Here is a 27,668-nt window from a genome sequence, read left to right on the forward strand (position 1 = left end):
AGAGGGCCAATGTAGCATAGACCTTATGACTTAAAGCACTTAATTCTTCTTAGTTCCATCCGTAACTTGCATACAGCTTGAGCAAACTTGCTATATTTTCTCAGTTCTGACAATTTTCAAGCCAGATCATTTGTGCAGCCGAAAAATGTTCACGAATTGACTGCAAAAGAGGAAAGGACAGGCTCAGCCGGACTGAAAACTCACTTTGTTCCCACAAAAGCAAATACCACCACCATCCCCTCCTGCAGTATTTCACACACCTAGGTTTTCAAATGTCAGTCAAGGAATGAAAATAAATCAATGAGAAAACCACACAACACAACAGAGTCCCTTTCAACACAAATGCTTCTTCAGTAACAAAGAGACAGGTTTATCCTTACCAAAGCATCCAATGGGCCTCTAGCAAGCTATGTAGGAAGAAGGCAGATCAGGCCTGTGCTTTTACTCTGGTGAGCAGAAATTTTATTGCTCTGCCCCTTAGCTCTGTCTATCTATAATCATGAATTAAATATAGCTTATCTCCACTCATCTTTGAGCAGAAGCACTGAGAGAAAAAAAAAAAACAAAACAAAAAACAAACAGAAAAATGAAGAAAAAATGCTAGGAAAAGGAATTTATTTCTAAATCACATTTATCATACCTTAAAAAGCCCTAAGCAGGAATTTTAAAGACCTCAATGAAAGAATAAGTAACATACATTTGACAGTTACTTGAACTTACAAGATCAGACAAAAGTAGGCAGAATCAAATTTCATATCCTTGGTATTTCAAACAAAAAAACCCACAAATCCAAAGAGCTGGAGGCCTGAACTACTTTCAAGGAGGGGGCAGAGGGGAAGGAAAAGACCATGGTCCTGGTGTCTAGCTCATCTGCACCAATTACTGTGAATTGACGTTTCCCCCGTATGTTTAAATAGACAGATCTTTCAGCAGACGCATGCAGTAGCAAACTACCTATTCAGTCAGTCAGCTGCCCCAACAAGATGTTCCATACGACTTTGACATCTAGTTCGTTTTTAACTTAAGTATCTACATATCTTGAAAGAGCTACCAACTTTTTTCTTACATTCAGGTACAAAAGAAACTCCAGTTTATGACAGGACTCCATTTAGAGAGCTGGCCTTAGGAAACAGCAAGCACAGGAGAAGAGATGCAATGGCTTTCAGTCTAAATACCTTAAAAAAAAAACCACCACCAAACATTCTTGGCACTCTCCTTTTACAGACAAAGTCTTTTCCTCAATCAAGGAGTAAAACAGTTGGAAAAATTAAGTTGTAAAGCCCTCAACTCTCTATTTACAAGCATTTTTTTCTCTTACATCAGCATAAAGATCAAATTTTTCATTTACTGCATGTTTTAGGAAGGCAAGAATAAACACTAATAGGAGTATCTGAGGATATTTTACAGTCCTTTCAAGATCACCATCTACAACGAAAAGAGGATCTGCAAGAGTCCAAGTTTTTACTGTGGTATCAAACTATTTTTGTAAGCACACAGTGAAACAAATCATCACTGCAACATGACTACTCTGTATTTCAGTTCTAAGACAGGCTCGAGAAAGCATTCAGAAAAGGTCCTAAGAGAAATACAGTCACCAGGTACCCCTATGCATGTTCATGTATCCAGGGACTGAGAGAGCTTGAGCAGACTTAGTATTTATACACTATATTGTCAGATATTGAAAGGGGCCATCAAAGTCTTAACACAAGCAGCAGGTCTTGCTGGAAGTGACGTTCAACTTCGATGGATAAATCTCTACCTTCTTTTTAATACAGTTAACCATTAGACAGAATCTTTTTTTTTTTAATCACACATTCAGTGAGAAGTTAACAGTGACACACATGACCATTGACATCAGTTAACATGTCAAACTAAATGAGCCTGGGGAGCAAAGGGGGTGTAGAAGGGGCAACGGACACTCCCAACATTTCCACTGATACCCCCAGGATTGATTCGGGCACACGTTTTCACCTGAACATCAGCTAATGGTTCAAGGGATGCCTATTCAAGTGAACAGCAAGAACACCAATACCTCAGAATACTAAAGCTCTTATTAGCTATTGGAGCCAACACCCAATAACAGTGCTCAAAAATACCAGAACAAAGCTTTTGTTGGCGACAACTGCAACCCATTTGGTTTACAAAGGTTCCCAATTATCACACTGTGCATCTACCAAATGTTCTATTCACAAAGGCAACAAACTAATTTGTGTTTATTAAAAAGTTTTTTTACAAACAAAAGCAACCAGCAGAATTATGGGAAAAGGAAAAAAAAAATTCACACGTACTTTCCAGGAACTTGCCCAAGTCAGCTCCTGAAGCAAGAAAATAGAATGAGCAGCAATAAGTTAGACAGAAGAACACAATCAGAATTCAGAAGTTCTTTCCCCTCCCATCCAAGAAAACAGACACTTAAGAATTACAGTAAGAGGCAAACCATCATAAGCAGCAAATCAAGAACGCTGAGCTGAAGGTTACTGGGGAAAATGCAGGTTTTATTCCAGAAGTGCTACTTGGCAACATCTCCTTTTGGCCTACAACTTGTCCCACTTCAAAGCACAATTAGACAGAGCTGGAAGAGCGGAGACTGCTTTGTTGACACTGAAACTACTTGTCTTGGATCAATACCAAACGTACACAATCCTGATCGATGTTCTCTTCGGCCTGCCAAGGCCTCTCCAGTCAAACACTGCTGGTCATTGCTGCTCCCGACACCCTGCTGCCCGGGGGGGCGGGGGGAAGGCTCGAACGCTCGACGAGCTCCCTCCTTCCTCAGCCCGTGTAACCTGACAGGGCTGGGCGTGCTCGGAGCGGGCCACACACGGGCTTCAGCGAGGGCGCACCTGCCCGCGCCGCTGCCGGAACCGAGCGAGTTCACCAGGGTCAGTCTGAAGGGAGACGGCGCCGGGGACGCCGCTGCCAGCCCCGGAGGGCGTGAGGAGGCCCCGGCGCCCCGCCGCCGCCTGACAGGCACCGTCTCCCCCCCCGCGGGACCTGCCGCCAAGGAGCCGCACGGAGAGAGCGAGGCCCGCACCCCGAGCGGGGCCAGGCCCGACAAGCCCGGCGAAAGCCCGTCGCCGGGAGCGCAGGGGAGCCCCTCCGGGCGCGCCCCTCGCCGCCGGGCCGGGGCGGCCTCGCCTCCCGGTAGGCCGCAGGGCGCCCCGGGGCTGCGGCACCCTCGGCGGACAGGAGCCCCTGGCAAGGCCGGTGCTCGACGCGCGGCCTAGGCCGGCTCCCGCGGGCGGGGAGCGCGGCGGCGGCGGGAGCGCGGCGGCGGGAGCGCGGCGGGGGCGGCCGAAGCGGTGGCGGGGGCAGGGAGCCGGCGGGACGGCGTTACCTGCGCTCCCGGACGGAGAGTCCCTCACGGCCACAGCGACTCCTCAGCCCCAACAACACAAGATGGCGGTTGCGCCGCCACGCAACGTCACGTGAGGGCAGGCCACGCCCCCTGCCTCCGCCGCGGGACCCGGATGGGCGACAGCGCCCGCCCCCCACCCAGCCCTCGCGCAGGCACCGCCCGCGTGACGCCACCGCGCCGCGCGCAGGCAGGGGGCGGGCCCCCAGCAGCTGCGCGCGCCATGTCCCCCTTACCTACCCCCCCGCTCCCGCCGGCGCGCTGGCGCCCCCTGCCGGAGCCACGCGTGCATTCCAGCTTCTCGCCTGTGGGGAGGGGTGGGGGGGGCGGTGGGACCGCTGCCGGTGGTCCCCGGCCAGGCCCTCTGTGCCCCCTGCTCAGTCTCCGCTCCCAGAGCACCGGGCTCCCCTCAGCTTGAGCCCCCCCCGGCAGTTAAACGGCTGCGTCACGCCCGCCGCTGCCTCCCGCCGGGGCAGGCCCGGGCGCGAACCGGCCGCTGGGCGCCGGCGCCTCAGCTGCTGAGGTAAATGGCCGCTCGGCTTCACGAGCGGACGTCATCCCCCGCCGCCTCACCGTTTCTCTCCGCCGGGGCTGCGTGGAGGTCATGCAGCTCAGCTGGCGGCTCCCGAGGGGCTGTCTAACCCCGAGGGGCGACCGCCTTCGCGGCCCACGCAGGGTCCGGGCAGCGAGGGCGGGACGGGGGCCGCGGGGGTCAGGCCCGCCCGCACCCGGTCGCCGGGGGGGGCCCTGGGGACGGCCCCGGAGGAGGCCGACAGGGAAAGGGCCTTAGGCCGCGCGTACTTTGACTCCACATTTCCTGGTGGAAAGGCGAACTTCTTCCAGCTAAAAGTACTTTTTTATTTTTAGTCCTAAACCCCATATTAGTACATGATGCAGAATAGCCCCATGTGGGTCCTTCGGTCTGAAAAACAACTATTCTTGGCTGTTACGCGCTATTGAAGGTGTAACTGTTTTCAGCTGAAATAATTTCACTCATGATCTCAGCCACAATCCCCATAGCTTTCTCCCTTCTCTTCTAGGTGAATAAATACTTGTCATTGTGCACTGAACGCCAGCCAAAAATGACGCAACAGTGAACACAAGCGATTCGTCTGAGCTTGTGGTTGAAAGCCTGTACCTCCTAGGACACAGTTTTAGTCAAGAACAACATAGGACTGGACAACTTCACCTGAAAAATCTTAGAATGAAATTTCTTCTTTAGGAGGCTGGTGTGTAAAAGCAAAGATCCCTGGCAAAGAGCTGGCCTCTGCTAAGCTGCGTCTGATCCCCCTGGTTGTTGTCACACAGCTTGAGCCAGTACTGATAACAACACGGGGCAGGAGAGAACTGCCAGTCAGAACTTCCAACTTCACTGCAGAAGTGGCTGTGCCTTGCTATTCTACTTACCGAACTTGAGTTTGAGCACTCAGAAGTATTTTTGCATGCTCTGAGAGAAGCTTTATCTGAGATGGGAGAAGTTTAGCACTTATGGAAAGTTTTTCTCCCAGTTAGCACAAACATTGAGGTAAAAAATTGAAGAAGAGCATTTGAAACATGCCTCATCTACAGAACTTGGCATTTTTGTAAAATATCTCAAGGAAACTCAGCTGACTTTTTTTTTTTTGGTAATAGCATCTTAAATCCTCCACAACACTCATTCAAGCAGAACAGGGAGACGGTCATGAAAATTCAAGACCGTACCTGTGTGGTTAAAAATCCTGCATGGTTCAGTAACAGGACTTCAGCCGATGTCGTCTAGGTGTGAAATTACCCCAGCAGCTAGTTTGACATTCACTAGGGTACTGAGGGCATGAGGTACTTCAGAGCCCTCCAGATTACTATGCCAATTCATCCCACTATTAAGAATCCAAGCACAGGGAAACGGCATCCCTAACAAACAAAAAACCTTCCTTATTGATCCTTTGTTTTTACCCATCCTAGCTTGGAAGCGAGAGCCTGCCTCCCTCGGTACAGCAGAGGAGCTACAAACACACAGAGCACGGCTTTGAAACAGTAAATAATGGTCACAGAAGATGTGGCAGAGTCTGTCACGTCTCCCCTCACTGCCGCCACCACCACTATTCGTTAGTTGGAAAAGTGGCTCTCCTGTTTGTCAAAATACCAAGGATTTTGTCTGAGAAAAGTCAGCATCTTCTCAGTAGCCTGTCTTTTCCATGGCAGCAGAGAACCATCCTCATTTGTCACATCCCTAAAAATAATGATAAAAGCAACAGACAAGGCAGGCAGGTGAACATCCAGCTGTAGTTTTTAAAAAATCAGTCACTTCAATTGACCTGTCACCTCAGAGGGCTTACGCTGAAAGACAGACTACCACAAATATGCTGCTACTTCTGCAACACCCAATTATTTTAAGACATCCTTCCCACATGTGGCCAGCTGACTTTGAAAGGCGACAATAAAGCACTCCAGTTGCTCCAATCCATTTTGCAAGGGATTTATTTAGACACTCCCATACGGTTAAGATTCAATTTAGTCACTTTAATCCTCACAGCTAAAGACTCAACCCTAAGCCAGGAAGAACCTGATGGTATGGTTTCCCTTTCTCGCTTGTGTTTACACTGAGCTTTTTAGGTAAGACTTCCTGCTGTCACACGGTGTCCCCTGCCACCAACGACAGTGGCTGTGACAGAAGCATCGCTGAGAAACACACTGCAATCCGAGTATCCAGACAGACTGAACCCAACCTTGGTGCTGGCTGAAGTGTTAGTGACTCATCTACTGTACATCTCCTGCTCTCGGAAACGTTAAACAAAAACCTTCCAGGGATCGAGGAGTACCTGGAGTTCCCCTTCTAGGAGATGAGCAACTTGTGGCAAGTCTTCGTCCCTTCTGGGAAAGGCCCATAACCACGACAGGCTTTTCATCAAACTTCTCTACTTGCCATCACAGACAGACTCGGGACATGTCAGTAATGCCACACCGGTATTGATGTACCACCAGTAAAGAGAGCCGGGACTGCCAGAAGCTTTAAGGGCCACCTATGGTGACATCAGGCATAAAAAGAGGCCAGAGCATCAAGGACTGTAATACATTAATTGTAGGTAAATAAAATAAAGTAAGTATTGGCAGCCAGTATTAGATGGGACATTTAGGTAGACAATTGTTTCATACTTCTGCATAAGCTACTGACATTGTTATTCAATCCAAGTTGCCAGCAAAACAGAAAATTTAGAAAGCAATTCATTTCCTAATGTCAATTTTTGGAAAGCTGATTTCAAAACGCGCATTGCTGCAACTTCAAAATAAAAGTACGTCCAAAAGCACTTACTCTTCACTGCACCAAATAAAGGCCCCCAGCTAACAGCACCTATTTGAATGGAACAAAACTCCTACAGACACACGGCTCATTTCCTTATTGAAACTTGTCAACTGGAGTTGACTCAGATCTATTAAACCACTGGACGCCCTTTTTCCACCCTCTCCTCCTGCTGCCCCAGGCTCCTCACCCAGCTGCACATGCAAAGCAGCACGAGTCAGCAGTGTGGAGGAAAAAAAAAGAAAAATCAAGAGCTGCAGTGTTGCAATTTTCCTGTGGAAACAGAGACTAAGGAACCTCCACCCTGATTTTACCTGACCCCCAAGACCTGAGGGCTCACAGACAGACAGCGAATGCATCGACTGCTGACAACACAGAGCAGACCTGCACTGGATAAAATATTTACATTTTCTGTTTCATCACCGGATCATACACTGCATCGCAACAATGCATCATTAGGCCTCCTCCTGAGACCCCCCAAACTGGCCACGCCAGCAAAGCTCAGCAGATCAGCACCAGTAGAAACAAGATGCTCGGACACATTTTCAGATGTCTGCTTATTTTTTTCTTCCCTCCCTTCTATAAAGGCAGAAAGAGGAAATGCAAAGGGAAATCTAGCCGAAGCGACCTGCCTGGCCCCCAGCTGGTGCACTACCGGGGCTGAGACGCAGTGGCTATTTTAAGATAAGGGAAGGCTGACAGCGTTCAGAAGTCGACATTTAGCAGTGGACAGCATTTCAAATATTTACACAGCCGTGTCGCTTTCTGAGGAATTGCAAACATTAGGGCTTTTTACACCAGAACTGCTGTACAGAAGGGGAAGTGCTATCAAGAAGGGGATGGACACTTCCCTCACTCATCCAAGTCAAGATGCCGAGCTTTGGGGATCAAACATGGGCACGTTCAGGAGCGGGGACCGCTACTGTAGAACGAAACAGTATATTCAGGGGCCTAAAATGACAGACAAGACCAGAGATAACAATGCTTTATTTATACATTTCAGCAACAGGAGAAATAATTGAAGATGAAATTATCTGCTTTGTTGTAAAGTATAAAAACATTTAATTATAAATATTTAGCTAAAAAAGCGTGATTTATAAAATATAATCTGTGAAGATATATATACACAGTTAATTGTTTAGCGATTCTTTCACCTGACATTAAAGAGCAGAGGTTTTTTCTATTTATTATTCCACGCTCACAGTTTAGTGCTCACAGTTTAAGAAGCAAAACAGACAAGTGAAAAGACAACTGGTGAGTTTAGTTCTGGAAAGAAAAAAAAAAATGCACGAACTGGGGCAAGGAGAGAGGCAGAATTTGAGCAAATCCATGTTTCAAGGGAGGTCTCTGAAGGAACACAGCTCCCCTGCTGTGACCTACAGAGTATATATCCAGACAAGCAGTGGGCATTTTAACATTTACGGGCAAGTTTCCTGTGTTTGTGAAAGAAAATGGCTAATAATATAGTGCAAGCCCTCGAATTCAGTTCAGCTAAAAGTGCTGACTTCGCTGCTCTTCCCTTCTTGCACAGGGATTGCTCAGTATGCTGGCCTGGTGTTATCTGTCGTGGCTCTCATGGAATCAAACAATGTCACCTTCGTGATTCAGGATATGAGCAAATTTCCAAATAGAAGACCCCAGTGTGCCATCTGATTGCATTGTCCAGCTGGCAATATCCCTTAAAAACAGATACAGCAGCCTAAGGCTGGAAAATACAGTGAAGTCATACAGTACACTAAACATGATGGAATGTGAAAGAAGATACATGGGCAGGCAACTCAGTTTTCTATTCCTCGTTTAAGCAAGCGCCAGCTTCCTCCCTTCAAAGTCTTGGGAAAATCTCACCGCTTATTGAAAGGTTTATTACTATGGCACTTCAGAGAAGAAAAACTGGAAGACTCTCCAACATGCTGGGTGGTGGAAAACGCGACAGGAAATGATAATTGATTTGATCCATGTCCCTAGTAACTATCTTTCTCTCTTCACAGTGTTTTCACAGTGCCTGTGGCACAGAGCTTTGAGGACGAAGAAAAGGATAGTCAAGGACGCGTGACAACACCCAACAGCAGTACAAACGTACGGGAAGTCAAGCTGTACTTTGTACACCGATTTACACAAGACCCCACTACTTGCCTGTAAGCAAGGAATGAATTAATAAGGAGTTAAAAGGGTGTCTAGGAAAAAAAGGAAAGAATGAAGTCGGCAAACACGACACCTGTCAGTGCTCACCGTGATTTGCTACCTGCTCTTTCTGCTTCAGGATGACGTGCTCCCGACAGTTAAGAGCGAACAGCACATACACAGCTCTTACGATTCACACTGTTATGAACTCATGGCAACCGCAAGAGTTGTGCCCTTAGAAACTCAGGAGGATCTTCAGGAGAGGAAGGCTAGCGAAGCTGTAATGAGTTTTAGGCAGGATCCAGGCAGTTCTCTCCAGGTAGAGCCCTGATCTGGGAAACGTACCAAGTCACGTTCAATCTCGGAGTGCATGTTGGCTGGTTAGTTACTGGGTAAATGCAGATTTTAGCTCCCTGAAAGCTGCTCGGCGGTGTTTCCTTTCCTCCTCTTCCCGCTTTCGCTCATCCTGCTCAGCTTTTATCTCTGCTTCAAACTTACTTGCTGAAGAGAGGGCTTGAACCTTTACAAGAGAAAAAAAAAAACAGGAGAGCATCAAGCCTTGCATCAGAGGGAGAGCCACAGCCTGAACTACTCCCAGACGAGCTGCGCAGAACTGCTTGCTGGGAAGCTGTCAGGATGGGTCAAGTATTAATTACACTGCAGTGCTTGGCTATTTACACCCAATACCTGCTAGCTTGCTTGACTAACATCAATAAAAGAAAGGTCATTTACTAATCAGTCACTAACAAGTGACCAAAACAATGCCGTCAGTACTGGGTCACATACATTCTGTCTGTAAACAGGCAGCATAGCCTAAGTCGCGAGTATACAGTGGGAGAAACTGCTGCAGAAAACAGTTCTGAACCACAGCCAGATCTGACAACACCACACTACACCACGGATAATCTGCAGATCAAAGAGACATTGTTTATTTGCTGGCTATTTTTCCAGCTTTCATCTCAGTACATCTGCTGTGCAATAGCTGTGTTATGCTCTTGGGAAAAAACTTCTTATATAAACAAGCAGGATTATTTTCTCTCCAAGAAGTCTTTCAAAAAGGGTGCTTTGTCAGCTTCAAATGGTGCAGAGCTCTTTCTGCCAACCCCAGGACCCCGCAGAATAATTTTGATTCCAAAGGTTACAGAGTGCTGCTCGAGAGAGAGATGTCTGAAATCCTATACTCCAAAATAATCCATTCACCACTGAACTCAGAGCAAGTGGGAAACTCTGTCCCATTAGTTTCCAGGATGCTTTTGTCTTTAAAAGCAGCCAGCCAGCTAGTCCCATAGAGCTCTCGGCCACAGGGACACAGGTCAGCCAGTCAGCTCTACCAGGGTAAGACCCACAGCAGAGACAGTGAATTAAGCCATTCAAGTGTTGACTGATCTGCAGAAGAAGGCTGTAGCTACAGTCCAACACAAAGTTTGAAGCGAAAAGCCACGGCTGAGTTGGGGTGGGGGGGGCAGGGAGCACGCATGAAATAGGCAGCTTTTAGCTGGCAGCATCTTCTATTGAAAAACAAGCAGGGTCAGTGTCTCAGTGGCAATTAAGGCCTGCGTGCAGAGCGTTCTCCTGTTCCTCTGTGCTACACCATACCTTAGCTTCAAAGAAGTTCTTGGCTCCTTTGACCCCCTCAATGGAGACATCTATCTCCGAGAGCTTCGCAAGAGTCAACAGGCCGCTGTCCTCCTCGAGTTCCCCAGCCGCAGCTTTATGGAAAATCAGCAGGAACTAGCAAGACAGAGAGGAAACATTCAAGTTCTTCACTGAGGCTCAAACAACTTAAAATGCAAACAGTGCAGACTTTTACCTGGAGATGGCTGGAATTTACATTTCTGAGCAAAGGAAACCAGGTCTATATAAATGAAGCAGCACCATGCAACTTGTGCTGCAGTGCCCTGGCTCTGGTACACAGCCCTGTTGGACTAAGAGGTAGAAATCTCATAGGAAGAGGGTTTTGTGGGGAGCACAGCCCTGGTGAAGCACAGCTCCTACCGAGCCCAGGCTGCTACATGGCCAGAGGAAGAAGGCCACCTCTCCATCTGCCTTGTATGGTGGGCTCAGATACACCTCTATGTCCCCACACCCTAACGGCGTATTCACAAGCTCCCCACCAGCTTCCCCAGTGTTCCAGGGTCTCAGATCACATCCCATGACAACAAAAGCAGGGCAAAGAGCCCTGGCTTACACCTGAACCCCAGGTTCGCTGGACCAAGGTGCCAGCACACTCCTGTCAAGAGAGACTAGCAGCCCAAGTGTGTGCACTTGAAAGGGATCTGGGGACTGCCTGGCTGCTATGAACCCTGCGCCTTCTGTCCTTCCCAAGCCCTATCGCCCACGCAGTATGGGAGCGCAAAACAAAAATCAAGGTCAAGTGCACCAGGAGAGCAGAACGTAGTTTCTTCAACTGGTCCCTTGTCTAGGGTGTGGGAAAAGTGACTTAAATCAAGCCTTGGAGCTATGCCTCAGCCTGTTCCAGGGAACCCCGGCTGGTTTCGCTAAGGGTAAGGAAAGCCTTACGTATTCCTGCCGTCCCCATTGAATAGCATACAGGAGCGCTTCGCCAAGACCTGTCAGAGGTCAGGTCAGAGGCATGCCCTGCTGGTAGAGTGGCTTGAACGAGCGTCCACAGAGCAACTGGTTTTGAAACCTTTGTCCTGCACTGGACCATAGATGTCCAACAAATCCAGAGTCACGACTACACTATCCAGAGTACACGTATTGGCAAGAGAATTAGAAAAGAAAACAAAAAAAAGAGCCATATTACCCTCCAGGAAAGCACACTTTTACTGAAGGAACAAGACCTGCCTGCTTAAAAATGAAGACCTCTGCACCACCTTAAACCTGCTAACCAAACTCCAGGTTAAGATGTGGATGCTCTATGCGTAATTTGAGAGGTCCTGTAACTCCCTGCTATTCTTGGCCACCCCAGGAGGTGTCTCACTGCTTGGCACAGTGGGGAAAGAACACAGATGGGGACAAGTCACTCAGGTACAAAAGCAGCACAAGCGACAAAGCTGCGCCGCTGCACCACTTCAGTCCAGAGCAGAGGGCTGCCAACACCACGTAGCGTTGCCCTGAAATCCCTTTGCACAGGAACATCAAACATCTCTGGTGCTGTGCTCCTCAGACTGTCAGGCCTAGGACTTCGCTGCTTCCTACAGAGAGCCCAAGCAGTCCCGGAGGAGGGCAGCAAAACCCCAGCATCCTCTAAGCCAGCCGATAACACGCTCGCCTGCTTCAAGCTGCTCGCAGAAACCGGTGGAGATGCAGGAGTTTGGGAAGGCGTCCCATGGGGAAGGGTGTGGAGATGACTGTAGCGCTGGCCGCCCTCTCGCAGAGGCAGCGTCACCAGGCATTGCTTCATGCAACGGCCTCGTAACCCGTGTGCGCTCAGCACAGAGCAGCCAGAAAGCAGGCTGTGCTTGGGAGCGAACTTTTCCCCCTCCAAACGCATGTAAGAAACTTAATGATGCTCTGCTGAATGGGCAGAACATCCTGCTCAGGAAGAAATCAAATCGTCCCCATGATAACCTCTCCCTCTGCTCAGATCTGCTCGCCTCAGGCTAGTTCCTCTCCTCCTCCACCACCAGGCACAGGGACACAGAGGGCTGGCAGCCAGGCTGGCGTTAGTCATGGTTCCTCCTCACAGTTTCTGCTCCACCCTGCGAGTCCCACTTCCTGGCATTGGAAAAGGGCAGCGGAGGCAGCACAATCCTGAGGTCTAGTACAGCTGTCGCCTCGGGAGGGACTGGAAACACCCAGTCATGAGTACAAGTGTGCATGAATCATGCTGAAACTAGGGGATGGGGCAACAATCCTCCTGTGGAACACGGGCTGCCGCAGCCAGGAAGCTGAGCTCAAGCAAACGAGGGACTGAGCCACCGGTTGGGGCAGACACAGCCCCAAGGACCAGCAAGGTGGACCATGGGGCATCATGCTGGATTCCTCAGGGGCAATCCTTCCTTATGTAAGCAGCCCACCTGACCAGTTAGCTGCCCTCGAGGCATCGGTCCTCGCTAACTAGAGAATGCCAGGAATCTGTATTCGGTTTCCCAACCTCCCAACCCACCTCACACCCTTGCTGGGCCCTGGACACACTGCACAGAGATAAGCCTCAGGGAAACGTCAACAGAGAAGCAAAAAGTGAATAATGTTGGTACTTTTAAAAACCCTGCTCTCAAGGAGGACACGACACACGCTTTCCACCCCACTAACCTCATAAGAGGTAAGAGATGTATCTGTTCTCACATCCTTCGTGACCCAAGGCCTAGCTCACAGTGCCAGGTCTCAGAGCAATGCTGCAGTTACACAGCCCCACCGGGCACCGTGCTGGCCTCAGGGATGCAAGGGGAAGGAGGGGACTGACTGGCAACAGCAGCCATGCAGCAGCTTGCCAGAAAAGCAGTGTCACCCAAGGCTGTGGTTTGCACCAACTCTCCTAGCAAACACATGACGTGGGTTAGCATTTAAGCTGGTGGGGGACAGTGGGTGGATTTTGTGGGTTCTAGATAGCAGGTACAATTAGACATTACTATTATAGCAATTAACTCTGGTTTCCTGTGATAGTGATGGAACTAGACAGTCAGCGGTGGTTTTTTCTCCCCACTGTACCTAATCTTTGCTCAAGTCACACGAGGTAGTCTCGCGCAGTTAATTGTTGATGTATTGATGGATGGCAGTTAATTGTTGATGTACTGATGATGCTCAAAGGTCAGTGGTAGAAGGCAGCTTTCCTAACGGGGCCAGCAGTTCATCAGCTGCAAGTCGGAGCCATACAAGCCTGCTTTCCAGCCAGCAGCTTACAGGGGAAGGGAAGACATGACGCTACTCAAAGCGGCAACAAAAGGTGACCTATTGCAAGTGAAAGAGATCCTTACCAATTCTCTGCCCAGGCTACGAGACGCACGTCTTCAGGCAGGTTTCTAAGGACCTGAAACTCTCTGGTGAGTCGGACAGGAGCCCTCCAATGCTTGAGTTACAGGCACAAACCCTACGCACAAAGCATAGGAAGTTCCATCTGAACATGAGGAAGAACTTCTTCACTCTGAGGGTGACGGAGCCCTGGAACAGGCTGCCCAGGGAGGTTGTGGAGTCTCCTTCTCTGGAGATCTTCAAGACTTGCCTGGACAAGGTCCTGTGCAGCCTGCTCTGGATAACCCTGCTTCGGCAGGGGGTTGGACTGGGTGACCCACAGAGGTCCCTTCCAACCCCGAACATTCTGTGATTCTGTGATTTAAACCAGTGTTTCTCCTTGCATTGTCAGAGTATCCCAAGTCAGCTTGGTCACCCACCACGTGCTTGCTCGTCACCACCAACAGGAAGCAGAGTGGGGCAGGGCTATGGGCTGATCTGGGCCTCCTCAGCCAGCAGGAAGCCTGCCTCCCTGCCAGCCCTCTGCCCAAACGCAGCAGCTGGACACAGCACATCTGTAACAAGGCAAGAAGCATCCTGCTCCTCTCTACCATAGGAAGCTTTGGGTACATGCCAAAGCTGCTGTGTAATTCGTCCCCAGCGCTCTGCCAGTGACGCTCCTTCGTTCCAACCCATGAGCCACTCCAGCCTGCATTTGCTTGACCATCGTTTTGCATCTGGGAAGAAACTACAACCGCACCAGCTGCCACACGCCGCCTGCCAAGGGAGCCTGTGCCAGCTGACGGGCGGCCGTGCAGGGGGCTGTGCTCCAAACAGGTGGCAGCAGAAGAGGAGATGCTCTGCCACAGGTGCCAGGACACCACAGCATCTTCCAGAGCCTTGCAGATAAAGGCACTTCTCTTTCACAGGAGAGAGCCCCTGCAGCAAGCCCAGAGGCTGTCCCCAGCTCTTCAACCAGGGTGAAAGGTGGCCCAGGGGGCATGCACAGGGGTAGAGAGGGCTTCTCCAGCCCACAGAGCAATTTAGCAACTGCAGTCTGACCAGCAGCCAAGGGCATGGTGCTCTTCCTGCTCCGCTGGATTCTTTGCTACCCCCAGTTCGCCTCTGACCGGGCACGTCTCCTTCCCTGCCTAGAGGAGGTGGCAGCTTAGCGCTTTTCTGGTGTGAACTGACAGGCTCCCACTTCCCAGATTAGCTTGTCTTTCCACCTCTCTATGGGCCAGGCCCTGTAGCTCAATGGTCTTTGGCCTCTGTCTTCTACTGCTGTCCTCCTGCAGCAAAAGAAATGCAACAAAACCCTCAGGAGACGAAAGTGGGAGGAGATGATGTGACACGCCAGCAGACAGAGATGGTGCAGCAGCTCTGCGATCTGCCAGTCACCCCTCAGACCCCAGCCAGCCCAGCCGGTCATGGGCCCTGGCTGCTCATCCTCCCTTCCCAGGCACTGCCAAAGGTCCCGGCACTTCCAAGATGAAGAACTTAAATGTCCTGAGCTGTGGAGAGCTCTGCACCTCATCTCCACAACCAAGCGCCCATGCTGCAAGAGGCACGGTGAGAGCACAGCCCCCACAGAAACAAGGGAGCCCAGGTGCTTGGGGCCCATTGCAGCCATCCCCTGGGGCGGCAGGAAGCAGGACAGCAGCACAGCCCTCACAGCTGCTGCAGGATACAAGCAGTGCTGGCCCTCCTGCTGCCTAAGGGGCTGTTGGTTAATTCAGAAAGCCACAGTGTGACGTACACTTCATAGACATCAATCAAAGCATGGGAGGAGATGATGAAACAGGAGGTTTTGATATCTGGGCTCCCCCTTCCTGCTGAGATGAGTTGGGTACACTTGAGTGCACGCAGGTCACTGCTCAAATTCCCTCTCTTCCTCTGCCTGGTAGCGGATCCTGGCCTGCCCACACGGCTCTCAGCAGCCTCAGCACAGCGGTGACAGACCGACCTGTTCGCTGTGTGTCCCTGCTGAGCCAGCATGCAGTACCGAACCGCTGCATCACCACGTTTATTCCTTGCTGCAGGGATGTGACCACCCCTCATGAAGCTTGCTGTGGCTGGCCACTGCGTGATGCAGAAAGGGATCTGGCATAAACTGGAGGAGGAAGCCTCCTGCACCCTATGAAACCAGCTGCTCTGAGCAGAGCCCTTCCCTTGCGCCTGAAATAAGGCCTGAGCCACTGTGCCACAGAAGCCCAGCGACAAGACCTTGTGACTGAAGGGACATGCTACCTCCAGCTACAGCAGGAACCTCTGTCAGCACTCCTGGGCAGCTGCAATAGGGCTGAAATGAGCTCCCCAAAGCAGGCAGAGAGGTTGGAGAGCTTTGACATCAGGTACCGCTACTGCCACATGGACACCAATGCTGACACTGGCCCACACCTCGAGCTCCCTGTGGCATGGGGAAACTCACCTGCTTCTCCACTGCTCCCCACAGATGGAGAAACACGGAGGGGACAGTGCTACCTACAGCCAGAGTACAGGGCCTGGCTGCCTCCTCCCTCCGCCCCGCAGCCACATCGCTGCCTGCTCCCGCAGCCACCCTCACCTCACGGAAGCTGAGCTTCCCATCAAAGTCTTCATCCACCTCCTTGATCATGTTCTTCAGTCCCAGGTGGGTCTGTGGAGCTCCCAGCTTTTCCATCATCAGCTTCAGCTCCATCAGGTCAATGTACCCGTCCCGTCCTGAGTCATACCTGCAGGGTGCGAAGGGGAAGGGGTCAGCCCTCGTCATCGCCCACATGCATCTTCCCAGAAGAGGAACCGTGCAAATGGATAAAGTCACAGAGTGGTTCAAAGCTTGAGGGAGGGGGGAAGCGGCACAACACAGCTAGTGCTGAGATATATTAAGCTCGGGGAAGTAGTGGGCAGCTTTCAGAGCTGTCTCACCAGAGAGAGAAGTGCTCAGGAGAGCTTAGACCAAACCACCCACACAGAAGGAGCATGGAGGAACTCAGCTTATCTCAGCGGGATTTCCATCTCGCCCACTTGCACGTCCAGCATAAAAGTTACTTACACACAGCTTACACCATTGCACCAGCACAGTGAGGCAGAGGCATGCTGGAGCCAGCTGCTGCCAGGTCTCCTCCTCATTTAGAGGTGAAACAGGGAGCAGAGACCAACCAGAACCTCCCAGCAGAAAGTGGCTATCTCTCTTTGTAAGCAAAACACGCCCCTTCTAGCTGTTAAGATCTTTCCTCTCCAAAATGGTTTTGTACTACACAAGGACCATGCTTCGGGGCAGCTGTTTATTCAGTGTCCCCGGGCAGAACAGCAAGGCAGTCCTGGGGGAGTGCCAGGATCCTAGCTGGTGCTGGGGGCTGCATCACGGGGCTGAGCAAACCAGTGCCCACCTCTAGGAGCAAGACTGGAATGGGACCACGCTCCCAATGGAGCATGAAGGACAGCAAGGACTCTCTGCAGGAGGAGAGAGCACCCGTGCAAGGGGCAGAGTGCTTTAGGGATGGGGAGGCAGTGACCTGCTGGGCTCAGCCTGGGACCACGCACCAGTTCCTCCTCTGACATCCGCTGTGGGTGCGAGTAAAGCATCCAGCCCACCCAGCAACCAGCGCTTCACTCTTACCAGGGCCATCACTCGGTTTCAAAGTCCAAAGGCTGGAGAGATGGGTGTTCTGCTGTCAGACAGCCCATCAACGCCCTCCCTCATCCTGCTCCTGCCATCGGGGTCCAGCACAGAGCTGGGAGCTTGCATGGGAGGACGGGCAGGGTCTGCCAGGCTGGGCTTAGCGCTGGCGCACAGCCTGCCACCGCCCTGTCGCCACCATCTCAACCCTGACAGAGTTAAACCCTTTCAGCCCTTCAGAAAGGAAACCCTAGGCACGGTGCTGAAGTTCTGTTGGCGGAAGCCCGTCAAATCCTCCCACCCATCATCTTGCATTGACTGTTAGCTCTCTTCCAAAGAAATGACAGCTGTAGCCATCCCAGGCTGAGACCTGCACAGTTGTGGTTACCCTGGAAGAAAGCCCTTTCCAGCTGAGAAACCTCACAGCTGCAGAGGAAGCTGTGGCAGAGGAAGGCACAAAGGCGCTGGCCCCGAGCTGCTCGCAGGCATGGGCAGCACAAGGCAGGGCTGCAGGCAAGAGCTCTGCCCCTGTCTTCACAAGCATAAGCACAGGGTGCTTTTCCCCCAAACTGGGGTGGCCTCCACGGCTTGCCAGAGTCCCACCACCTCCACAACCATCTTTTGTACTCTATGCCTCTTTGTTTCCAATGGTCCCAGGCCCAAGAGACCCCAGATGACAGGGAGGTCACCACCAGGCTGTCGTGTAGCCCCTGCTACTGATCTGCCTGCATGCTCTGCACCCAGCGAACCCGTGAGCCCACCAGGCTGGACAGCTTTCTGGAAAACTAGGAAAGAAACCTCTGTCGGAGCAGAAACCAGGTCACAGAACTGAGACATAACAGGAGGAAAGGCAGCGGGTTCATCACAGCAAGGGAGGCATCAGTTAATTAAGGCACAGTTCACAGCATTACCCAGCCCAGCTCTGAGACGCAATTTCAAGACCTCACGGAAGCATAGTAAGTGCAATATTTAATTGTCAATTTGTTTTTCCTTTAAGTTTGGGAGAAAGGGTGTGGAGCCTTTCCTCCAGAGTAAGGTGGTTGGAGAGGCAGTGCCTTTGATTAGATAAAGCAGCAAAGCATCTAGTGGCAGGGAGACCCTTGGGATTGGGGGATTTTTGGTCCCAGCAAGCTCACGCTTCTCTTCAGCTGGGTGCAGAGGCACGATGACACCGAAGTCCCCACCAAGGGCTGCCAGGGTCAGGACACTGCCCGGCCCCTCTCGGAAGTGTTGGATGATGGAGATGAAGGCAGGAAGAGGGAACAAACCCTCATCTCACCCTTCTGCTACAGATGCTACCTGCAGGCAAACACCAGCCCTCAGTGTGTGCCCTGGCCCTGAGCCCAGGGGCAAACACACTGCCCCGAAAGGGTTAAGCGTGGGGCACAGCTTCAGGGCTCGTCATCCCTGCAGAGAGGCAGCACAAAGCCAGGATTGTGAGAAATGGGGTCTTGCCAGCAGTGGGCCGCGGTGGCAGAGCAGCACGCTGTACCAGCCGCACAATGGGTGTTGAGCACGCCGGGCTGACGCCGAGATGCACTCCGAAATCAGGTTACCGGTTCCCTTGCAGCTGGGGACAGCCAGACAGAGGGACACTGAAGCCCCTGGACACTCAGTGCCAGCCCCACAGAGCAACGGCAGCACCCTGCAAACTGCTGCATTCCCTCCCCGCCCCCCTTGCCTCCTAAAACAGCGCAAGTATTTTAGGACCTGGGTACAGCCACTCGGCTGCCACGGAGCCACGCAGCCAGACTATTTAGGGAGAGGCATATTTATAGGGCACGAGAGACAGCGCAATTCATTCCCCGCTGCCCCCCCCCGCAGGCACAGGCGCTCAGCACAATGGGGCACAGCACAGGCTACACCTTGTTGGTTGGCCAGTGCTCCCAGCACACCTCAGCCCTACGAAAAACCCCACTGTCTGCCTTCTGAGAGCTCCCAAAACCCCACTGTCTGCTTTTGGGGAGCTCCCTTTTCAGGGCCCAGGGCTCAAGCCAGTCCCTGATACCGCTCAGACCCGTTTCACTGCCTGTGCAGCAGCTCTGTCCCAGTGATGGACATGGTCAGCCCTAACAGGCAGCACAGGCACAGCTGGAGGGTGGCACCGGGGCAAGTCTGGTCCCTAAACACATCCCAGCATCCCAGGGAGCCGTCCCATCCTGTACATCAGGAGTGGCACAACAAGAGTACGCAGCTCCCGGGTGCCTTGCCAGCCCTCCCAGCCCCACCGTCATCTGCTGTCCTGCCGTGACACCGGAGCTTTGCTCCCTTCGGGCTTAAAGCTCCCCGGGCCACGATCCAAGCCTCACCCCGGTGACGTGCAGGCACTACGGACAGAGGGGCTCTCGTGCCAATGGACGACGATGTCTCACCGCAGGCAGGCCACTCCAGTAGCAAGTCGGTGCCATGGTGGGTCCCCACCTGTGACGGCCAGGGTCCCACAGGCAGCTACGAGCACCGCGGCCAGCACGATAAGGCTTCACAGCATCACCGTTCCTGGCAGCAGATGAGACACAGACAGCAGCTGCCAAAATCTGCCGCAACAAGGATGCACCCAGATTCCCACACTGACTCGCTTCCACCCAGGCTGCAAAGCGTGCCTGGCTGCCGAAGCGCTGGGGAAAGAAAGCAGGAGCAGAAATTGGGGGGGAAGGAGGGAATACTTACTGAACAGACTTGCTTAAGAGCACAAAGTGTGCTCTAGTTATGCACAATTACTGCTCGAGTACAATCATGGTGCTGGGGTTATGCCGCGTAGCTGGAGGGTTACACCGCAGAAGAAAGAGGGATCAGCAAGGCAGGAGAACTGAGATGCCGAGGACTGCATCACCCTTACTGAGCCTGCAGTCACCTCCCAGCTGCCTGGAAAACCCCAAGGCAAAAAAAAAGGATGGTTGAATGAGAAATCCCAAATCCTGAAGGATCAAAGAGCAGATTCTAAACATTCACGCTTCTTGAGAAAGGCTGGAAAGAAAACCTGCCCTCCCTGTACACGTTAGCTGTACCTGAGCTTGCTCCACATGCTACGGGCACCTGTACTTTGATCTGCAGTTCCTGCATGCTGCAACAGCCTAATACAAGCTTTGAAATAAAGCAGTCAGAGTAATGGAGCAGAATTAGCAATAATCTCCTCTTAGATATGTCAAAATCCTCTCTAAGTAGTACTTTAGTCCCTCTGAGTACTGCATTTCACCTTAAGTGGAGAGGGAGGTGCGGATCTCTTCTCCCTGGTATCCAGCAGTAGGACATGTGGGAATGGTCCAAAGCTGCCTCGGCAGAGGTTTAGACTGGACACGATGAAGCATTTCTTTAGTGAGAAGGTGGTCAGACACTGGACAGGCTTCCTAGAGAGGTGGTCGATGCCCCACGACTGTCGGTGTTTAAGAGGCATTTGGACAATGCCCTTCACAACGTGCTTTAACTTTTGGGTCAGCCCTGAAGTGGTCAGACAGTTGGACTAGATGATTGTCGTAGGTCCTTTCCAACTGAAACATTCTATTCTGCTGCCGAGAGCTTTGGAAACAATTCCTCCATACTAGGGCGGGGACAGAAACAAGCTCCTCAGCCGCGCACAGCTCCATCCTCCCCAGCCCAGGCAGCAGCAGCACTCCTGCTCTCTGAAGGACATCAGGGCAAGATCAAAGTCTCCTCCAGCAAGATCTCCTCCAAGATGCTGGGCAAGATCCCGAGGCACCGAAGGACGCAGGGTCCAGGCTAGGTGGCCAGGTCCCTGTGGGGATGACCTCCCTGACTGCTGGGACTCCAGAGACAGCTGGTCACAGACCAGAGACACCCAGTCACACCAGGAGCACAGCAGTCCAGGAGCAAGCAGGTCTGCTGCAGCACACCAGACACGTCCCTCGGTACAGGGGCACCCAGCGAGCTGCTCTCACGTGGCTCCAGGAGGACAAGGGGACACAACAGCCTCTCCCACCGGCCAGGCACGAGGCACTTGCGAAACGTCTGGGGCAACACAAGAAATTCCCTAAATACAAAAGCAACAGCAAGGCTGGAATTTCTCCACTCCCTCATACCCTGCAGATGAAGCCGGTGGCATTTTTCCTCCCCCCTACATCCCTCGGAAAGGTCGCTCGCGCCAGGCACAGCCTCACAGCCTAGCTTTTGCATTCCCTCTGCCATTTCCCAGGACCAGAAGGCACGAAGAGGAACTGTGAGACTCCAGAGCTCCTGAGGGTTCTCTCACAAGACTTGGGGAAGAGAGGTTATCATGGTTACCACAGTCCCCATACATTGTCAGAATAGGCAGCTAATTAGGTCACAGTATAATTAGCCTGAGCTGCAGACTTCCTGGTCCCTCTGCCAACGAAAATACCCACCCGGAGAGCTGCCTGCACCAGCAGCCCCCACATGCTTCTGAACAGCCCCAACACCCACAGCAGACACCCAGACCCCATCTCCAGGGGAACGGGGCAGAAATGGGGCAGGTGCTGCCTAGAGGAGGCTTGGACAAGAGGGAGAAAAGCGAGCCCAACCATGGCAGCAGGAGCAAGGACCATCATTTCTGCTCTGAAAGATGCTGCCGGCTGTGCCGGCACCTGGATGGAGTGCTGGATTTTAGGAAGTCCCATCTTCGGGCGAGCCTTTTGCTTCTACCCTGGCGCAGGGCGGTGACAGCTACCAGCCGTACCGTGGGATGCCCTAACAGATGCCAGAGCAGCTGCTACCGCCAGCAACTCCTTCTTCCTGGCTGGAGCACCCTGATCCAGCCCACATCATGCCTGGGTCCCACAGGCTCAAGTTCAGTCCGAATCACAGATTTGCAGGTCCTGCTAAACTGAAAAGAAACACTTTTGGATGGCAAGTCTCATAGCGGAAACCTGGCATCCCGTGGCAGTGAGAAGGTACATCCCCCCCATCTGTCAAAGGCGTATTTTTTACCATTAGTGAGACAGACCGTGGGTTGTGGTGACCAGGGCCAATAAGCCACAGAGAGAATAAAAGCCTTAATCACATTAACCGAAGCTCTGACTGGCAGGAATTAAGGGGAACATTTCCTCTCCTCCAGGAGCACGTGGTGTCAGCCAAGACTCGAAACAGGTCGCTGGCAGCAGATGGAGCAAAGACCAGATCCGCTGCCACTACCAGCGCCAGGTGCCTGTAACAGAGGGAAAACCGGGGCAGGGTCTTCCGTCCGCCTGTCCGGGGAGCACAGGGGAGCACACAGCCCAGCTTCTTCCCCGCTTGGCATGGCGGGCCAGCGCTCAGCTGCGATAGTCCTCACAGGGTGCGCAACGTTTTTTACAGCTACGTTGACTAGCTGATTAGCATTCAACTGCAAAGCCTAGGTTTCCCCGCTTACAAGGCCGGTGTTTAATGAGCTCATCGTTGAAAAATTCAGCTGCAACTCAGCTCTTCTACCTTTTACTTCCCAATCTGCTGTTCCTTTCCCCATCCCTACCCAGGCGGTGCCGCTGCCTGCTCGAGGCTGTCGCCTGCAGCAGCTGCCCGCACTGTTTGTCCTCCTGCCCTCCCAGCGTCACATCTCGGCGCTCTGCAGAACAGGATCCCCCCTGAACCATGATCAGGAGGGGCACAGCAGCGAGCAGAGCAGCAGTCTCCCCCAGACCACCTCCCTTCCCGCACCCGGCTGCCGACGCAACGCTGCCCGTGCAACAAAGAACTCTGGTGAGTTCACAAAAGCCCATCGCCTGGTCGCTCAGCAACACCTCACCACGCTGGGAGCTGGGAGCGTTCTCGGTCTCCTTGCAATGACCCCAGCCTCCAGGGTGCCCGAGGCAGCTTTCAGGCAGGAGAGGAGGACCCGACAAGTTACAAACCCTGCTGCTGTCACCTCTGTCAGCTGAAGTAGGTCTTTGCACCTTGCTGTGACGGGCCGCGTAGCTTCTCCGCAGCCTGGCCTCCTCTTGCCTGGCAGCAGCTCACCCTGGGTCCGGCAGCCCTGCCTGCGGCCAGCCGGCACACGCGGCTGCCTGTTGGACCCCTCTCCTCAGGACTGGGAGGACATCGGTCCCCAGGACCACAGGGGTTCGTGGTGCTGGAAGGAAATCTGAGCACAGAGAATCAAAGCTACCCGGGCACAGCCCAACCGCAGGAGCCGAGACGGGTGTCATGGAGGGGACAGCAGGGCAGGATCGCGTCCCCAGGAAGGGCCAAGCCTTCCTGCCTACAGAAGCAGCTCTCCATGTTGCCTCCAACAGCTTGACTTTAACACAAACCTTCCAGTCGGGAGGGAAACCCCACTCCCAGCCCCCCAGGAAGAGGGAAGCGAGACGAAGCCGTGCTCAAGCTTCGTCCGGGCGCGCAGGAGGGAGCGCCAAGCCCAGCAAACGGGACGGTGGAAGGAGCCACGGCACTGCCGGCTGGGGCGGCCGCCGTCGGAGCCAGGCGCCCGGCATCGCTGCCAGGCCCAGGACACGGACCCCGCACCCCAGAGCGGTGCCCACACCCCGCACCCAGCTGGAGCGGAAGCAGCCCCGGGGCCCGGGCCGAACTCTGCGAACCCCCCTCAGCCCAGCGCAGGGACATGGGACGGCGCTGGTGACCCGACCACAAAACCGCGGAGACCCGCAAACCCCTGGCCAAAAGCGGCTTGGCCAAGAGCCGCAAACCCTCTCCAGCCGTGCGGGGCCCGCCGAGGTAAGGCAGAGCCCCCAGCTCCCCCCCAGGCCCCACTCACAGGCGGAACATGCGCTCCATGTCCTTGATCTGCCGGCGGCTGAACTCCTTGAACTCGGTGTAGGGGTTGAAGACGGCGGCGCGGCGGGGCTGCGCGGCCCCCTCGTTGATGTCCTGCCGCCGGCACAGCTTGGCGCTCAGCTCCGCGTCCGCGCTGCCCGTCAGGCAGCTCCGCTCGGCCGCCGCCTCCTCGGCCCCCCCGGCCGGCTCCTCGGCCTCCCCCGCCGCCCCGCTCTCCTCCAGCTGCAGCCGCCGCTGCAGCTTCTGCGCCAGCTCCTCCGAGGCCATTCCCGCTCCGCTCCGCCCGGGCCCGCCCGCCCCGGCCCGCAACTTTATTCCCTCACTTGGCGGGAGCGGGGCGGGGCGAGGCCGCGGCGGGGCGGGCGCTTAAGGAGGCGCGGTGACGTGCGGGGGGGCAGCCCCGCGGTACCCCCCCGCGTACCCCCACAGCCGGGGGCACCCCCCCCAGGCTGAAATCGCCCCCGCTCGGGTACACCCGCACGGGCTGTCTCCCCGCACACACCCACCACCCCACTCAGGTACAACCCCCCCCCCCACGGGCTGGGTCCCCCCCCCCTGCACCCCACGCCAGGGCTCTACGCTGGCCCGAGGGTGCCCAGGCCAATCCGGTCCCGCAGCCGCTGCCCGCAACACCGCGCTCCGCGGGGCGAGGAGGGTCCTCAGCCCGGCCGCGACCCCACCGCTGCCGGGCAGAGCAGCCGGGCCCCTCCGTCTCCCGGGCACCCCACAGCCCACCCCACGGCTGCAGGGACCGCGGAGGGACCCCTTAAACCCCGCCATGCGCCTCCCTTCTCTTATCTCCTTGGGCTAAAATTAACCCAGGACAAAGCTCGGCTCAGCTCTCGGCTCCCCCTCCTTCTCCGCAGAGCACGGGAGACAGACAGCCCCTCTCCAGCACCCTGCTCCCCTTCCCGGGCCAAGGGCCCGCGCCGTCTCCGGGCTCTGCGGGGACAGGGGTGTCCATTCCGGGACCGTCCATCCCTGCCCCAGCTGAGAAGAGGCTGATGGCCGACTCCGAGATGGGATTAGGGGTGGTGTGGGGCGGTTTATGGTGGCTGCTGATGAGATTTACCCACCCAGGAGGTGGGGGAGAGGAAAGCGCTGCCTGCTTATGGCTCCCGTGTGCCCAAGCCTGTACGTCACAGGGAACCTGTCCCACTGGCTGTTTTGTGGCTGTTTTGGCCCTCCAGGCAAGGTGGTAAGCAGCTCTGATCCTACCATGATGTGTGACCTGCAGTTGACCCTCTTGACCAAGTTCTTTCCCACCAAATGTCCTCAGAAAATGGCTGCTGAGGCTGTTTGCAGCAACCCTGCCTGCTGCCTGCTGCCGGGCCAGCTCCAGGCTGTGCCAGAGAGGGTTGGGATGGCTGCAGGGTCACCACAGCATGCGGCAGCAGCAGGCCATTGCAGGTGTTTTGCACCAGGGCTGGCTGAGAACATTTCTTCTGAGTGGGAGGGATGGCACGTGCTGTGCCCCCACAGCTTTGACCTCAGATAGAGCAAGCACATGTTGGAGAGCAGCTCCTTTCACCAAAGGGGCCAATGAGGAGATCTGGGAGTTGCTGAGGGGTCACTGCCCACCTGGGAGACTCCTGACCTCAGAGGCACGTGTCCAAGTACAGTGTGTCCAGACCCCTCAGTGGAAGCAGCGTCAAATCAGGAACAGCACAGCTCAGTTCTCTCTTTAGGAAATAATGCAGACGTGACAGGAGACCTGGCAGGACAAAGGGTTCTATGGCAATAAAATACTGACCAGATCGGTGCTGTAGGCTTTTGCCATTGGCGGGGACTCGGGGGGAGGGCGGAGGGGAGCATCCATCTTATTGTTCACAGGGTGTTTTCTTGGGGTCTTGTGCATGGGAGGTACCGCTAAAGGGTAGGGGTGGCTACTATAATGGTGGGGCAGGAGTGCAACAGGTTCTAGAAGGGCCCAGTGCCTCGGCTGACAACAGAGTTGGTAGCGTGGGTTGGGAGCCAGGCGGCCGTGACACGAGACGCGTGCTGGCAGGGCAACACATGCCTACGGCCATACCACCCTGAGAACGCCCGATCTCGTCTGATCTCGGAAGCTAAGCAGGGTCGGGCCCGGTTAGTACTTGGATGGGAGACCGCCTGGGAATACCGGGTGCTGTAGGCTTTTGCCGCTGGTGAGGTCTTGAGGGTGCCGGGAGCGTCCTCGCTTTTGTGTGTCGGGTGTTGGGTTGGGGTGTTGCAGAGGAGTGGTTTGTGGAGGGGTTTAGGTGTGGGGTTGGTGGGGTTCTGATGGTGGGCGTGATGTGCATGAGGGTTTGGCGTGGCCGTGCCCCGTGTGTCTGTGTCGTGGTTGTGGCCATGGTCAGAGCGAGGTGACGGTGACACGAGACGCGTGCTGGCGGGGCCACGCGTGCCTACGGCCATACCACCCTGAGAACGCCCGATCTCGTCTGATCTCGGAAGCCAAGCAGGGTCGGGCCCGGTTAGTACTTGGATGGGAGACCGCCCGGGAATACCGGGTGCTGTAGGCTTTTGCCGCTGGCGGGAGTCCTGAGGGTGCCGGGAGCGTCCCCGCTTTTGTGTGTCGGGTGTTGGGTTGGGGTGTTGCGGAGGAGTGGTTTGTGGAGGGGTTTAGGTGTGGGGGTTGTGATGGTGGGGTTGGTGTGTGTGAGGGCCTGGCAGGGCCCTGTGCCTTGGCTGACAACAGAGTTGGTAGCGCGGGTTGGGAGCGAGGTGGCCGTGACACGAGACGCGTGCTGGCGGGGCCACGCGTGCCTACGGCCATACCACCCTGAGAACGCCCGATCTCGTCTGATCTCGGAAGCCAAGCAGGGTCGGGCCCGGTTAGTACTTGGATGGGAGACCGCCTGGGAATACCGGGCGCTGTAGGCTTTTGCCGCTGGCGGGGGTCCTGAGGGTGCCGGGAGGGTCCCCGCTTTTGTGTGTCGGGTGTTGGGTTGGGGTGTTGCGGAGGAGTGGTTTGTGGAGGGGTTTAGGTGTGGGGGTTGTGATGGTGGGGTTGGTGTGTGTGAGGGCCTGGCAGGGCCCTGTGCCTTGGCTGACAACAGAGTTGGTAGCGCGGGTTGGGAGCGAGGTGACGGTGACACGAGACGCGTGCTGGCGGGGCCACGCGTGCCTACGGCCATACCACCCTGAGAACGCCCGATCTCGTCTGATCTCGGAAGCCAAGCAGGGTCGGGCCCGGTTAGTACTTGGATGGGAGACCGCCTGGGAATACCGGGCGCTGTAGGCTTTTGCCGCTGGCGGGGGTCCTGAGGGTGCCGGGAGGGTCCCCGCTTTTGTGTGTCGGGTGTTGGGTTGGGGTGTTGCGGAGGAGTGGTTTGTGGAGGGGTTTAGGTGTGGGGGTTGTGATGGTGGGGTTGGTGTGTGTGAGGGCCTGGCAGGGCCCTGTGCCTTGGCTGACAACAGAGTTGGTAGCGCGGGTTGGGAGCGAGGTGGCCGTGACACGAGACGCGTGCTGGCGGGGCCACGCGTGCCTACGGCCATACCACCCTGAGAACGCCCGATCTCGTCTGATCTCGGAAGCCAAGCAGGGTCGGGCCCGGTTAGTACTTGGATGGGAGACCGCCTGGGAATACCGGGTGCTGTAGGCTTTTGCCGCTGGCGGGGGTCCTGAGGGTGCCGGGAGGGTCCCCGCTTTTGTGTGTCGGGTGTTGGGTTGGGTGTTGCGGAGGAGTGGTTTGTGGAGGGGTTTAGGTGTGGGGGTGGTGGGGCTGTGATGGTGGGCGTGATGCGCATGAGGGTTTGGTGTGTCCGTGCCCCGTGTGTCTGTGTAGCAGCTGTGGCCA

General features: G+C 54.4%; 2 protein-coding genes and 5 non-coding genes across 9 annotated transcripts in view; 5 read left to right on the top strand and 2 right to left on the bottom strand.

Moving 5' to 3' along the window:
• The window catches only part of GIGYF2 (GRB10 interacting GYF protein 2), an 81,064-nt gene extending 77,071 nt beyond the window's left edge, over positions 1–3,993 (bottom strand). Inside the window, exons 1-2 of one of the 3 annotated variants that reach the window (XM_075417632.1) lie at positions 3,338–3,409; positions 2,289–2,315 (exon numbers count right to left, since the gene is read on the bottom strand). The gene's annotated coding sequence lies outside the window, so the exon portion shown is untranslated. Of the gene's footprint in view, positions 1–2,288; positions 2,316–3,337; positions 3,410–3,928 lie in introns of those variants that run through there. The other 2 variants (XM_075417633.1, XM_075417640.1) reach the window with 2 other exon arrangements.
• A 3,605-nt stretch (positions 3,994–7,598) lies between these two features.
• EFHD1 (EF-hand domain family member D1) lies at positions 7,599–24,185 on the bottom strand. Its single transcript, XM_075417642.1, has 4 exons — positions 23,867–24,185; positions 16,174–16,321; positions 10,350–10,484; positions 7,599–9,273 (listed from the first exon to the last, which is right to left on the bottom strand). The coding sequence occupies exons 1-4, from the start codon at positions 24,151–24,153 to the stop codon at positions 9,139–9,141; spliced, it is 705 nt and encodes a 234-aa protein (XP_075273757.1). The 5' UTR covers positions 24,154–24,185; the 3' UTR covers positions 7,599–9,138.
• A 1,719-nt stretch (positions 24,186–25,904) lies between these two features.
• On the top strand, positions 25,905–26,023 carry LOC142361291 (5S ribosomal RNA). Its single transcript, XR_012763886.1, has one exon. It is a non-coding gene; the product is annotated as a 5S ribosomal RNA (ribosomal RNA).
• Positions 26,024–26,271: 248 nt separating this feature from the next.
• Positions 26,272–26,390, top strand: LOC142361327 (5S ribosomal RNA). The gene has a single exon (XR_012763922.1). It is a non-coding gene; the product is annotated as a 5S ribosomal RNA (ribosomal RNA).
• A 242-nt stretch (positions 26,391–26,632) lies between these two features.
• On the top strand, positions 26,633–26,751 carry LOC142361329 (5S ribosomal RNA). The gene has a single exon (XR_012763924.1). It is a non-coding gene; the product is annotated as a 5S ribosomal RNA (ribosomal RNA).
• A 242-nt stretch (positions 26,752–26,993) lies between these two features.
• LOC142361241 (5S ribosomal RNA) lies at positions 26,994–27,112 on the top strand. Its single transcript, XR_012763838.1, has one exon. It is a non-coding gene; the product is annotated as a 5S ribosomal RNA (ribosomal RNA).
• A 242-nt stretch (positions 27,113–27,354) lies between these two features.
• On the top strand, positions 27,355–27,473 carry LOC142361300 (5S ribosomal RNA). The gene has a single exon (XR_012763895.1). It is a non-coding gene; the product is annotated as a 5S ribosomal RNA (ribosomal RNA).
• The last annotated feature ends 195 nt before the right edge of the window (positions 27,474–27,668 follow it).

The sequence above is a fragment of the Opisthocomus hoazin genome, chromosome 4 (assembly GCF_030867145.1).
Source record: "Opisthocomus hoazin isolate bOpiHoa1 chromosome 4, bOpiHoa1.hap1, whole genome shotgun sequence".
NCBI lineage: Eukaryota > Metazoa > Chordata > Aves > Opisthocomiformes > Opisthocomidae > Opisthocomus > Opisthocomus hoazin.